Source organism: Parasteatoda tepidariorum, chromosome 6 (assembly GCF_043381705.1).
Source record: "Parasteatoda tepidariorum isolate YZ-2023 chromosome 6, CAS_Ptep_4.0, whole genome shotgun sequence".
NCBI lineage: Eukaryota > Metazoa > Arthropoda > Arachnida > Araneae > Theridiidae > Parasteatoda > Parasteatoda tepidariorum.
This window is the reverse complement of record NC_092209.1, coordinates 48,084,896-48,100,198: the sequence shown is the minus strand read 5'-3', so window position 1 is coordinate 48,100,198 and position 15,303 is coordinate 48,084,896. Positions and strand designations below refer to the sequence as shown.

Below are 15,303 nucleotides of genomic sequence, written 5' to 3'. Positions count from 1 at the left end.
TCAACTCAATCTTACAAATCATTTTTTTATAATCCATTTGAATATTGAAATATTATAATTCCATTACTACTGCATTTTAAGATTTTACATTTTGGAAGTTACTACGATTTAACAAACTGGAAGAGGTAAGCTGTGTTTACATTCTGCACGTGTTGTTTTGTTTTGTAAACTGGGATTTCTGCATGGATTTCTGACAAAAAGTCCTATCTTGCTCTCATGTATACTTATAAGGCATAAAAAATACTAATTCATTCTTGTTTGTTTTTTCTATAACTACTATAAAGGCTAATGTGTCCAACAATCATGGAAGTGGAGGAAAAAAAACCTAAAACTCTGGATAAAAGTGTTTTAGATTTATTTTATAAACTAGCAAACGAAAATTCTCAAAATAGAATTGATGCTTGCTTGGGTATTCTTCGTTCTTTGTCAAATAAACAAGCACAGGTAATAATTTTCATAATATCCTTGAAATTTAAATTATCATAAAGTGATTTTAAAATAATCACCAAGTGATTTTGAAGAATTAACTTAATCAGTTTCAATTCTATTGTTTTGTTTTTTAGGAGAATGATAAAGATGATTTGCACAAAGATTTAAAGTATTGCATTGAAAGACTTATAAAAGGGCTTGCTTCTCCCAGAGGTGCTGCAAGATTAGGATTTGCTTTGCTCCTAACTGAAGTATTATTGAGCATGATTTTTAAACTTTTGAAATTGAATTCTGAATTCTGATCATGATATTTAAACTTTTTATCTACTTGTCGAATACAATCATTGTGCACTATATTTGAAATTTTTTTTTTTACTGCGCTTCATTATTTGGGGATATCTCTGTATCCTGATCTGTTGCACCAACTACAATCGCTAAGATGCCAAATAGATTTTAAACTTGCAAATTTAAAAAAAAAAAATACTTGTAGATGTTTGCTCGGGGGTGGCTATGAGTTATCAGGGGTCTGTCCTTTCCGAATTTACTACCGTTTAGCGGTACCTTCACAAATTCAATTTTAGGAAAAACGGTAGTTTCACAAAATACTTTTTCTTAAAATTTTATTTTTGTATCCCTTAAGAAACGATAAATCCATATTTCTGTGTTGATTTTTTAATATAATTTTTAATTTTCACAAATTATGTCTAAATGACATATGTCAAAAAATGTACTATGTAAAAATTATGTACCTCTCAGAAAAACCTAAACAGACCCCTGGTTATACACTTTGAGTCGGTCCCTTTCTGTGATGTTTTTTTAGTTTCTCGCCGGCTGCTGCCCGGAAGTTGCCACGACTTGGCGATAATTCTGCCAATGATCAGGGCACGGAAATCTCCCCCAGATTTTAAACGTGCTAATTAAAAAAAACAAAAACATGTAGATGTTTTCCCGAAGGTGGTTACGAGTTATAACTTTCGAGTTGGTTCCTTCTATGACGCTTTTTTTAGTTTGTCGCAGACCGCTGCCTGGAAGTTTCAAAGACTTGGCGGTAACTCTACCATTATTATTCTATCAGTACTAATTTACAGGGGATATTTCCGTATCAGGATCTGTTGCGCAGACTACAGCGGTCAAGGTGTCAAATGAAATATGTAGAGGTGATTGCTTTCCTGGTGTGCCCTGGAATTCCATTGTTTTTTAATCATCCTACTCGGTCTAACAATTAGAAGCCAAGCAAATAATTTTTCTGGAAATATTTTGTAAATTTATGTTTCTCAAGACCATTAGTTTTCAGACATTTGCTAATCAAAAGTGTTATCCCAAGAAATTTTTTACGTGATTCTGCGATCTAAAATTAAAATTTTAAAACTTTTGGTAAATCTCGTTAACAGGACCTTTTCATATATGTGATTTTAGCTCTTTCACGTATTTTCGTCATTCTGAATATTTGGAGCTGTGCCAGAAACCTCTGTTATCGTCATTCTTATTTACATGATTTTAAGTATCAAGCATTGATTTCCATATTTCCCTGATTTAAAAGTTTGATTCGTGTTGACGTGATTGAAAAATTTTTCATCACGTTTCATATTCACATGAATTAAAAGTTTTATTGTGATTATTAACTATTGCGATTCTTATTCACTCCTTTTTTAAAATATCGCGATACATATTTACACAAGATTAAAATCCAAATTCACAATTTATATTTATGCATTTTTAAAATTCAATATTTTAATTTGTATTGTATGTGTTCATGTAATCGTACGGATATTGATTTTTATATTTATACGGTTAAAAGGTATGCATTGCGATTCACAATTACGCATTCTAAAATTCATGCAGCTTGATTCATAGTAACCCCCTTTAAAAAGTTTCTACCAAGGTACTAAAGGGATTTTAAGCTTGTAAAACTTGTAAAAGATAATATGATAGTGGGTTGCTTGGGGGTAGGCTATGCATTATATATGTCGAATTAAATACCTTTTGAAACCTTTAAATTTTTTTCTCTCTTGTTTCTAGACGGCCACTACTCTGAAACATCCTAAGTTTTGCAATTATTTTGTTTTGCTATGTTTTTTTTTTTTTTTTTTTTTTTTTTTTTTTTTTTTTTTTTTTTTTTTTGTATATACTGGGTTGCAATTCTTAAATATTATGTGTTAAGTATAAATTATTATTTATTAATATTAAGTAACTGTGTGTGAAAGAGTGTTTAAGAAATCATTTATTAACAATAATAAACTGTATAAAATTTATACAAATTTTAATCTTATTTTTTATTTTTTTTTGTCTTTAGATTTTAAAGAAATTCACTATCATAGAAATTGAAGATGTCTTAGAGTTAGTGAAACAACATTTATCTTTTACTCCAAAACAGGTTATAAAATTTATTTAGCACATTTTTATAACTTGTATTATTTATTCTGGTGTTTAAGACTCTGTATAAATTGACCCTCTATTTTTGAGTACAAGTTAGCAAATTTCTGGTATGTTGTGCATGTAAGTAAACTGCTAAAATAATCAATTATGAAGATTTCTAAAACTAAATTGAAAAAAAATTATTAAGTCTATGAAAGTTCACAAATTGAAATTATTTCATATTGTTTTCTCTAGATGTGATAGATTTGCTCCCAATTTAAGATACACTATTAACAAATGCTATGAGGTGACCAGTCACTTGTTATTAAAAGCATGGCAAAATCTGCATTCAAATGTTATTGCAAAATTTTTTAAAAAAAGTGTGGAATTTTAAATTCTTTGAGTGGGTGTGAAGGTGTTTTTTTTTTTTTTTGTATGACTCAGCAGACGAGAATCCATTGCTTAATCCCTTCTTTCTCGCTCCCGTGAAGATGATAGGGTGAGGTTTCGGCCTCTATTTCTAGCTCCCGTAATATTTCCGGCCTGGAGTGTTCAGTAGTAACGCGCCAATAAGAATAAAACTAATTCATTTCTTTTGCCTGAAAAACATTTTATTTCTTATTTTGCATACCAGATGGCAGTACCAAGATATATTAAGGTAATTGCAGATAGTTCATTTTTAACTAGATCTCAGCACTAATCAAATATGTGTATTTGTGATATGTGATAAAAAAAAATAGATCCTCTAATGTCCGTTTTCTTGAAAATTAACCGATCGTTATAAGGGGTTAATGAGATTCGTATTACTGCCCTGTTAATGCTGACACCGATGATCTTCTGGAATTTTTTAATTTGTATGTTTAAAAGTTATCGTTATCATACATTTTTTAAATACTTTTGAATTAATTATCATAGCTTTTCCTATTATTTTTTTGTAAATGCAATTTAAAACTTTGTTTCTGCAAAAAAAAAAAAAAGAAATTATGTAAAGAAAATAAGACATAACGTATGCAAAATTAATTGTATATAACGTACTAAAAGTAGTTTTTGAAGGGTTTGAGATTCTTATAATTAGATTATTTGTCAGATTTATTACCAGTGTATAAGTCAACCTTATGATTTTCATAAGTTTGGGAATTTAAAAGTCGACTTATACACAAAGATATACTGTATGTACTGGTTTCTGTCAAAATTTATATGTTTCTTCATACCAGGCACCGGCAAGCCACAACTATAAAAACTTATTTTGAAATACAGTAATTGCAAAGCACTCTTACAATGTGAAATAAAAGTTTAAATAAAAGAAAAGAGAAGAAGAAAAAAACAATTTGTGTATAATGCCTTTTGTTTTTTAAACCAGAGCTCATTCTAGGCAGTGTAAACAGGGCGCAGCAACCTGCTGCCCTTTTAGTCAAAAGAATCCACCCTGTTGCCCCTGAAGTAAATTAGTGCCCTGATGTAATAGACTCCATACCCTTTTTTCCCTTTCTTTCCTCAACCCTTCTTTATTTTTTCCCCAAACTCTACAATAGATTTCTTAAACTTTTGTTATTTTCAACTCTTTATTTAGTTTGTCATTGCTGTCAATACATAGATTGATATGGGAAAGGAAAAATAGCCATCACACCCCCTTGTTGCACTTGTCTTTGAAAGTTTGCAGTTATTTCCACTATCATTAAATCATAATTATTATTAATCATTTTAATTATTAAATCATAACTACAGACACTTAAAAACATAAATTTTTTATTTTAATATATGCATGCATTTTAAATTAATTACTAAGCAAATTAACTTGATTGCAATAATATGATTGCTTTGCTACTTTTAGTAGAGTAAAAAAAAAATAATGTTATTTTACTAATTGACGTTTTTTTAATAGAACGTGTAAAACCCATAGAAAGAAATAATTGCCTTTTTAGAATAATAATGCCCTTTTTTAAACTTTTGCACCTTTGCCCTTTTTTCTGCCTAGAATGAGCTCTGCTTAAACATTCAGTTAACTCCCTGCTTAAATCTAACAAAACTTATAACTATACTGTTTGAGTTTCAATTGGGCTGTAAAGAGTGTGTGGGATGCTCTTCTCTTTTTATACCTGTGCAACAATGATTAATAAAATGTAATGATTGTTGCTAACAAGGGAAACTAGGGAAGTGTGACTCGCCAATTTTGAAATAAACTAGTGGGATGTATGCCTTATGAAGAATAATTTTAGGGGGCAACATTCGTTTCGGCCCATAGAGGGTCCTAAGTATGTAGAAAAATCGGTATTTCATTACTTCAATGCAAACTGGTTATTGTAATTATCTCATACTCCAATTAATTTTGTGTTACTTTCACGTATTATATAATGCATATTTATTTTCAAAATTGATTTCGAAAATTTTATATATCTGTAGTTTATCAAGAAAAAAAAAATTGGCATTCAAAAAAAAAATTGGCATCAAATTTTTTAAATTTTTTTTTTCAAAAAATTTTCCAATATTAAAACTAGTAAACAGTAATAAATTTCATTTATATGAGAGTCGAAATATAATACGCATTTTCCAAAACTGATGGAATTTTTTATGAGTATAGCTTATGTAACATCCAAAAATGTGATTTATAAAAAAAAAGAAAAAAAAAGTTTTCATATTGCTAGATCTTGCAAAAAAATCTGAAATAATTTGTGTGATTGCATAAAATTAAATTGCATTTATAAAAATGTTTTCAAATTTGTTTGGCGGGAAATTTGAACTTATAAAATGTTTAATATTTCAATTCGATTTTTTTCATAAAAGATCAACTGTATTTTTCAGACATTGTTATACTACACGATTATGACGTTAATTTGCATTTAAGGAATAACGTTCTCAAGCTTCAATCTTTGACTCACAATCAGTTTTCCTCTCCCAGATATATAAACTTATTTAAATATACATGGTCTTACAGAAGAATCTTACAGAAGAACCACCAAAATTTGTAATGCCTGTTGACTTTTGCTTTAAAAACATTGACTTTAACTGTAGCTCTTGCGTGAAATTGGCAATAATTAAATGTTCGTGGTGCAAAATTGTCCTCTGTATGGACCACTTTTTTGACCCACAAAACAAAAGAACACCACACTATTGCAAAAACTTTGAAGAATAATGTATTCTACATTATAAATTTTATAAAGTACGCTATCTATTATAAATTATATAATGTGTTTTTTTGTTATTTTAGAGATTTACGCTACTATTTATCTTTAATCAGATGGAAAATGAATTAGTTGCAAAATATTTAAATTTTGAATTATATGACGTATATAAGAATATCTTTATGATAACTCATTAATATAGCTGAAATTATTGTTGCAATTTAAATATTCTTTGAAAATCAGAAATTGTTATTTATTTATTTATAGTATGTTTAGAGTCACGTTCTTTAAATAAATTTATTATTATATGGCCAAAATTGTTAATTTTTTTATTGAAACTCTGAAGATTGTATATTTATTTATTCAACGAAAAAAAATTTCTTTAATACACTTATTTTATAAACGAAGATCTACCTTAAAAATATTTATATAATAACTTTTGTGTCATAAGCTAGGGAACAAAACGTATTTTTTAAGTATTGCCAAAATACTGCTTGAAAAGGAGCATCTTGTATATTAAACATTGATTTCTGGAAATTACACTTTTTTTAAGACTTTGATTTTTTCAAAAATGTTTTCTTATATTTCGACTCTCATATAAATGAAATGTATTACTGTTCACTTGTTTTTATATAGGAAATTTTTGTTGAAAAAAAAAATTTTTTTTTAAAAATTTGATGCCAATTTTTTTTTTTTTTTTTTTTTAAATGCCAATTTTTTTTTCTGATAAACTACAGATATATAAAATTTTCGAAATAAATTTTGAAAATAAATATGCATTATATAATACGTGAAAGTACCGCAAAATTAATTGGAGTATGAAATAATTACAATAACTAATAGTCTACATTGAAGAAATGAAATACCGATTTTTCTACATACTTAATTACTTTTTATCTCACATAGGACCCTCTATGGGCCGAAACGAATGTTGCCTCCTAAAATTATTCCTCATAAGGCATACATCCCACTAGTTTATTTCAAAATTGGCGAGTCACACTTCCCTAGTTTCCCTTGTAAGTGGAATCATTAGGAATTTCTAGACAATAATGTAGATTATCTAATTAATAAGAATTATCTTTAAGATTTCAATCTTTTTTTGTGTTATAACAGTTTTCTATTTACAGGAAAAACGTGACATTGTGTTTGGACTAGTTTTTGCCTATTCCTCTCTTGTGAGATCAGGTAGATTGGCAAATCACAGTCATTTATCCTTTATATTCTTGAATATATTTGATTTGTGGCAAGGGAGAAACTACATTGTAAATACTTGTTATGAAATTATAAAAGAACTATTTGATCAAGTAAGTTTTTTAATTTTAAATGATATAAAAACTTTTGGTTCTCTGACTTGCAGCTGTTTTGTGATTGTGCAGAATTCCACTTTTTTCTTCTTCTTTTGTAAGACTTAACTATTTTAAAAATCATTTATGTTGAACTGGGACACTATCAACAAAATGATTTAAGTCATCAAAGTATCTTATTTTAACCAATTTCTAGTTCCAGAATTTTTAGGTCTCTTGAATTATACTATTGAGAGAAAAAACATGATTAAATTAAATATCCTCTTATGAAATTTTATGAAGGAGAATTTGAAATCTTATTCTATTTTTAAGAGATTAATTTAAATATTGTGTGCATGAAGTTAAGTCATTAGTAGAATTGATATCTTTTTAAAATTTCTACTATTAATTATTACTAATAATTTTATGAAAAATGTTAAATCTTCAGATTTTGTATGTAAGAAATAACTCTAATTGAAAATTTAAAAATTAACTAAATTTTGAAGCAACTAACTGAAGAATCATTTAACCTATAGTTAGTTAAATAAAGCTACTAAATATATTTATTTAGAATTTTTTTTTAAAATTTAAATTATATACTTTTTTTTAAAATTTAACTTATATTCTTTTTTTTTTTATAATTTTTTTTTAATAATTTGTATTTTGTGAAGCTTGTTTTTTAAGTAATGTGTTAGCACTGTTCACCACTTTTTTTCTGAGACTGTAACATGTCTGTATTCTTAATTTGTGCTGTTGCAATTTTAAAAAATTATTTGATGGATATAAATTGGGATGCTAAAAATTTATTATTTGATGTTAAAAATTAATTATACTAAATATATTTAATTATATAATTTTAAATAATTACCATATTGATATATTCCTCACAAAATTTTTAATTATCAGATGTTTGTAATTGTAAAAGTAAAGTTAATTTTGAAAAATACTGATTCACTTTTTACTAATATTTTAAATGTTTGAATTTTAAAAATCTGAAATTTAGCATAAAAATATAGTGGTTTATCATATACTGTAAGTGTACTTTATGAATGTTTTATTTAAAATTTAATATAAAATTCGAAGATATATGGAGTCACGCATAGAAATAAAATAAGTATATCTTTGTTGCAAAATCTAATTTCTTGGAATGAAATTATAATTGATGTATATATATATATANATATATATATATAATTGTTATAATATCTTGAAATCAAATTATTACCAGACACTTCCAAGTACTAAGGATTTAAACTGTAGATTAATTTGAAAGAAAGTTCTATATTTTTTCAAGTATTCAAAAATTCAATTTTTTAATCTGCTGACATTGATGAAAATTTTTAATCTTAAATTTCTAATGGCATTACTATTTCTTTTACCTTTACCATTTTACTACTATTTTTTCATTATTATTTCATTACTTTTTCTTCAGTAAGAAATTTAATGGACTTAATAGAATGTTAAGTAGAGAACTGTTTTAACTTGCAATGCATAAGTTAAAACAATTCTCTCTTAAAAGCAGTTTTCCAAGTTATTTTTATGCCTATTATAGCAACACCAACTAAATATTTTTGTCATTGTTGACTATTATTTGTCTTCCACTATATGATTACTATATAAGAAATTATTTACTGCTTTACTTTAACAATATTCATATAAGGACTAGTATACAGAAATAAGATCTATTTTTGTTAAAAAATATAATTTCAAGAAATCAAATTGAAATTACCGAACGCTATCATAAATTCCAAACTACTAAGGATTCAAACTGTGGTATAACTTAAGAAAAAAGTTTTATGTTTTTTAAATCCCCTTTTTTTTCAAGTATTCAAAAATTCAATTTTTAAATTTGCTTAGATTCATGAAAATATATTCCATTTCTAATGTCTTTGCTATTTTTTTTTTCATCAGCAAAAATTTTAAATAACTTAAAATCCATATAAAGTTAAAAACTGCTTTTACTTGCAATGTATATTGCATATGTCTGGTATATTTCATATGTAAATTAATTGTTGTTGTCGACTTATTATGTATGTCGACTACTATAAAAAGAAATTATTTAATCTCCATAAATAATTTCTCACAGGCATTGTAACCTTTGTATTTCTTTTCTATATGAATTAATATTAATAATCAACAATTAACAAACTAAGCCTGTTGCATTATTTTAATTCTTGTATGAAAAAGGAGTTTATATAATGTATAATTTAAACTCAGTATTTTTTAAAAAAAGGAAAAAATTTTGTTTTCCTGGAAGAAATAATCTGATTGAGCATACTCTTACTACCTTAATAAACTCTTTTTTGCTGAAATTGTCTGTTATATAATTGTCAGTCTTAAGTATTTTATGTATGGTGATTTATAGTAACATACTATTTCAACCAACCTATTTTTCATTCAAATTGGATCATATGTTTAATGTGTAACATCATTAATAAAATCTGATGGTTGTACATATTTTTAATTATACTTGCTCATAATTTCCCACCTGTTATTTTTTGTAATTATTTAAAAGATAGTTTTCTGTAGTTTTAAATTAACTTTTTATTTCATAGGAATCTTAAGTTTTCGTATTATATTATGTGACACAGTTTTTTTAATTTTTAAATCAGGATTTAAACATTTTTTATTTTTTGTAGCTTCCATCTGACACTTTCAAAGAAAAAATATGGCCTCATTTAAAAGAAAAGTTCATTGGTGGATGGGACAAATGTACTCCTGACACCTTGTGGATTCTTTTGCTCTGCAGAAGAATGTTTCCAGTGAGTATATGTGTGTGTCTGTGACTTGCATGCTTTTATGCTGACCAGCATATCAGAACTGCTTGCTTTTCATTTTACTTGCTCCAGCATGTCAGAACTGCTTGCTTATCCTTTTCCTAGCTTCACCATGTCAGAGCTCCATAGTTTCCTCTAGCAAAACAGACACTGTGGACTGTCAGAGCGTCTGCAGATTATTTTTCATCTCAGGTTTAAAAAAATTTCCAACGCCTAAAGATTATTTTTCATTTCAAATTTAAAGATCAAGCCTATAATATTACTGAGAGGAGAAACAGAAAAATTATTTTAAATTTCTAATCTTACTCGATCGCTATTTGTTTCAGATTTCTCAATAAGTATTTGTTAAAACTCCCTATGATGTTTTTTAACTAAAATTTGGAGAAATTTTTTTTTTTTTAGAAAACATTAAAAAATAACAAAAATAAATTCCTCATTTCCAAAAACTCATAATTTCTTGTTTATAGATTATATAGGGTTACATTTTGTTTTTTAGATAATATAGGGTTATATTTGATTTTTTAAATTTCAATTATTAGTAGTTTCATTTAAAAGCGTACATAATTTTTTAATGGAAATAAAATATTCTTACAAATTTCGCCCAAAAGGAATTAATTTCAGTTTCAAGTTCTCAGATCTCTATTTTTTTTTCAAAAAAAAGGGGGGAGGGAAACAAGCTCTAAAAGACATTTTCTAAGGTTCAATTTTGGTTAAATTTATATCAATAAATAAATATTCTCTTGAAGTTTGTGTTTTTTCTTTTATTTTCAATTTGTTGATCACTTTATATATGTAAAATTCTAAGTATTTATCAATTCTAAAAATTATAAAAATATATTTTGATTTGACATTTATTAGGAAATATTGATTGTTTTTCTATCAAAATCAAAAATTTTAATTTTCAAATATAAGAAAACTGCATTTCATTCTAAATGCGAACAAATGTTAACTACAGTGGCTAAACATTACTATTATAGTTACATTATTCATATAACATAAATAACAGCAGAATATTATGAAATGAGTGTGTTATCCATTTTATTTCTTTTCTGCTATTTGCCTGAACCTTTCCACATACAGTAGGGAACCGATTATCCGGAACGATCGGGACCATCGCTATTCCGGATAACTTATTTTTCCGGTTTTCTGAATCGCTACAAAAAGCTGAACATCTTTCAAAAAAGAAAAAAAAGATCCTAATATCTTATGAGGAAAAAAAAATTCTTTTTTTTTTTTAATGGCGCGAAAATTTATCGAATTTTGTTCCGGTTTTTTGGTTTTCTGATTTCCGGATAACGGATTCTGTACTGTATTATGTTTGTTTAATTTATTCTCTTAATAATTCAAAAAAAAAACTGTTTATTTTCATCCAATTATTGTAAATTTTTATTTTCTCTGAATAAAATGTTCATATTTAAGGAAATTGCTAATGAGAAGTATTTGAAGAAGAAATTCAATACTCGTGACATACTTTCTGCAGACAACTTTGAAAATGTGAAAACATTCATTAGAGTAAGTTATCTTTTTTGGTCCCATTATTGAATAAACATTTTAATTTGCTAAGTGATTAAATTTTTTTTTTCTTATTTGTTTTAGCAAACTACTTCTTGTCTGCCAAAGCTGCATCCATTGTGTTCTGAAATTCTAATTAGTTGTCAAAATCATAAGAGCCTGAAGGAAGTTTGGGTTGCTTTAGTTGATGGTAATTGTACATGTTTTTTTAATAATATGATAATTTAAGAACGAATTAATTATTAAATTGAAGAATGTACGAAAAAATACAAAATAATAATAACATTTGGTAAAAAAGAACTTTTGGTTAAAATTATGCTTATTTTTAAAAAATTTTTTTCTTTAAAGGAACATGTGTTATTGCTAGAAGATGTCATATATTATAATTTGATGTATATATTTAATTGACTAGCATGACTTATTGTTAATATTTTCTTTAATTTTTTATTAATTATATTTTAAATAAGGAAACAGAATGTAAATTGAATTTGAAATAGTAGAAAATAGCATCCAATCAAAAATTGTTCTTAAAAAAGAGGAATCATGTGAAAGAAATGATTACTTATTTGTTTTCACAACAGATATCTCAATATGTAAGTTATCAATTTATAAGTTTAATTTTCTCACAGTTTTTTGTTAAAAGTAATAACTTTTTAAAGTATCTTTTATGAAAATTTTTTTTTTTACATATAATTGTAATCTTCTATTGAAAGTCTTTTATTATTTTATTTATTTCCTTTTCAAGTGAAAATTCTGTGCTTTTAATTTGAATATGAGATTTTCAGATTTTCTTTAACCTTTTTGTCATATTTTTTTTATTTTTAGATAACTTATTTGAAGGGGACCAAACAGAGAAATCTTTTGTTGGATTTGAGATGGTGAAATTTATTTTACAGAACATGCAAAAGAAGAAAATTGTAAGTTTTTGAAGTAAAATTAACATTGCAAGTATAGTTATATGCATACGTAAAATTTTATAACGTCAAGAGATGAAAAAGACTCTAATAAATAATATCTTTTCATTAGTGTACTATTGTCTACTATTAAGTTATCTATTACATCTTATACCAATATAGCTTTGATAAAAACCTTTAAGAATTTCAGTTGCATATTCTACCAATCAGCCATTTTGATGATTGAAATAGAAAGTAAAGATTGTGGAAGGCTATAGAAATATTTCTAGTTCGTTATGTGCAGAATCGGCTCAAAAAGGGTTTTTAATTAATATAAAGTGCTTGTTGAACTGTTCAGTTTAGATCAAAAATATTTTCATCATAAATATTTTTCATCGGTAATTGTTTAAAAGAAGGAAAAATAATTCAAAATCGCTTTTCTCTTTTTCCTACAAAATATGCACTTTGCAATTGATATTTTTATTGTTTTACGTTTTATCACCAAAGATCATTTCATTCCTAAGAGTTGAAAATAAGACTTCTATTGATATTTAATACATTATTCATAATATTATTGACATAGTCTTGTTGCAAATTATCAAAATAATTTTTTTAAATCTTTCTTTCAGGTAAAAGCTGCGCTTTCTCCAAAGTTTCGTGCAGTGTTTGCTAGAAGTTATGTAAATATGAAGTCGCCCATAAATTCTGCTTCTACTCAATTGGTTAGTAACAAAAATTCAATTATTTCTTAATAATCTTTCAACTCAACAGAGTCATCTGTGCAAGAACATCTTTCCGAAGCCTTAAAAAAATTCTGGATATCAATAAGCATTCAATACAAAACAAAAATAAGTATCTATAAAACAATTGTTGTTGTGTGTTGTGTCCAATCCTTCAGGATCTAGCGACAGCTAGATAAAATCCATGAGTCCGTGAACTCTAGCAAAGTCAAGCACCAGAAGTGGGCTATCGCGGATATCCGCAAGAGCGAGCCCCAATCAATCGAGGATATGATCGGGGGAGGCCGGCATCAGGTGGCACTTGGTGCACATTGGTAAGACTTTGCGGCCGCATTCAAAGGTCATGCATTTTAGGTGCCCACTGATAACTCTTGAAGCGGCCGTTTGAGCCTGTCTGCCAGCCTCAAGATCCAATGCGCATCCTGGTCTTTTCCTACAGAACCAGGGATGGGCAGGAGGGGAGAGCCAGACCTGCCGGTCTCTATTTTTCGTCACTGAGAAAATCTCTTAAAAAGTGAGGTCATAGTCGGTAGTTGCCATCTCGGAGCAGCCTATTTTGGCCAAGATATCCGCAACTTCGTTTCCAAGGACATTGATGTGAGAGGGGATCCACTGAAAGTGGACCTCCCTACGATTTGCAAGTATTTTGAGCATATTGATTATTTGAATGCTTACGAGGTCTTTTATTCAACTCCAGTCCTGTAGATGTTGAATCGAGCTGCGGCTATCTGTGAGAATCCGAATATCGCTAGAGTCAGTGGAGTGGAGGATGGTTTTTAAACCCTCCTCAATAGCTATTAATTCGCTCCTAAATACCAAGCAGTTATCTGGGTTTCGTCTAGAGAGTCGAACAGAAATATTCTCGATATAAATACCTCTCCCAGTGTGGTTTGACTCGTCTTTACTGCCATCTGTATATATTAAAGTGGCATCACTCATACAGTTTATAACCTCGAGAACCAGCTGTCGTAGGTATTCAGGGACATCTGAGTTTTTGTTTGTGTGGGACAGAAGTTCAGGGTGGAAGTGAACTCCGGATAGTCCCTCAATCGGGCTGACACAGGGTGTAAGAGATGAATATTCCACCGATTGGGAAATAATCTTCATTTTATCGGCCAGACCAAATGGGCTATTCCTTTTGAGTCTCTGGTTAAAACAATACAATAGTTAGAGCAATTTTATTATAAGGCTTTGAAACTGAGTGACTTAGAAAGTCACTCAGTTTCCACTTTAATATATACTGCCATCTGTATATATTAAAGTGGCATCATTCGGGATACAGTTTATAACCTCGAGAACCAGCTGTCGTAGGTATTCAGGGACATCTGAGTTTTTGTTTGTGTGGGACAGAAGTTCAGGGTGGAAGTGAACTCCGGATAGTCCCTCAATCGGGCTGACACAGGGTGTAAGAGATGAATAATACAATAGTTAGAGCAATTTTATTATAAGGCTTTGGAACTGAGTGACTTAGAAAGTTTGACATCCAATGCCTAGTTTTTTTGTTTTTTTTTTTAAATAACTGCTTCTGAAAAATTTTCAAAATCTTTTAACCTTTTAAAGTGAGAAATCATGCAATATCTGGAAACGCAAACCTAACTGCAATAGAATATGAAATAAATAAGAGAAAGTAAAAATAGAAAAGCCATGTACTAAGAATGCCGTAAGGAAAACTGGCACATGTTTCTCTGCCTTTTGAGTCCCTGATGGTAAAAGAGAAAGGAGAAAACTAAGAATGCCTTGGCAGAGACAAACGAAGGCTAAAATTGAAAGAATTAGAGGATGCCAGATCCCAATCCAAAGACCAGGAGGCATGGAGAAGTGAACTAAATGCCCTTTGCTGGTGTGAAGTGTCTTGAGTAATTAACCTCTTAACACTCAGCCAATAAGCAGGCATGGTTAAAAGAACAAGCTGAGTATTTATCCACACTCTCCTGCCATCATGTTATTTATCGAGAACTGTTTAGCAGGAAAGTTTTTGCACATCTTTTTCCATGTAGCTTAACTGTTAAAGAGTTATGCTGTTCTAAAATATAATTTATGTGTTCCTCCTTTACATGCCTACTGTATTTATATATTGTTTACCCTGTAGTTTCTAAAATTCAATATAATTCGACCCTAATTTGAAGTTCCTAAAGGTGACATTATTACTTTATCTTTCATTTTTCAGTAAATCCTTGCATGCCACCATGCATGAA

The 15,303-nt window shown here is 28.2% G+C and overlaps 1 protein-coding gene across 2 annotated transcripts in view; it reads left to right on the top strand.

The window, feature by feature from the left end:
* Window positions 1-117: 117 nt before the first annotated feature.
* LOC107449604 (MYB binding protein 1a) overlaps window positions 118-15,303 on the top strand; it is a 47,986-nt gene continuing 32,800 nt past the window's right edge. Inside the window, exons 1-9 of one of the 2 annotated variants that reach the window (XM_016065186.3) lie at window positions 118-444; window positions 564-680; window positions 2,723-2,803; window positions 7,031-7,207; window positions 9,826-9,948; window positions 11,383-11,475; window positions 11,560-11,665; window positions 12,301-12,392; window positions 12,998-13,090. In XM_016065186.3, coding sequence (XP_015920672.1) covers window positions 289-444; window positions 564-680; window positions 2,723-2,803; window positions 7,031-7,207; window positions 9,826-9,948; window positions 11,383-11,475; window positions 11,560-11,665; window positions 12,301-12,392; window positions 12,998-13,090 — 1,038 coding nt within the window. In that variant the 5' untranslated portion in view covers window positions 118-288. The remainder of the gene's footprint in view (window positions 445-563; window positions 681-2,722; window positions 2,804-7,030; window positions 7,208-9,825; window positions 9,949-11,382; window positions 11,476-11,559; window positions 11,666-12,300; window positions 12,393-12,997; window positions 13,091-15,303) is intronic. The other variant, XM_071182338.1, reaches the window with a different exon arrangement.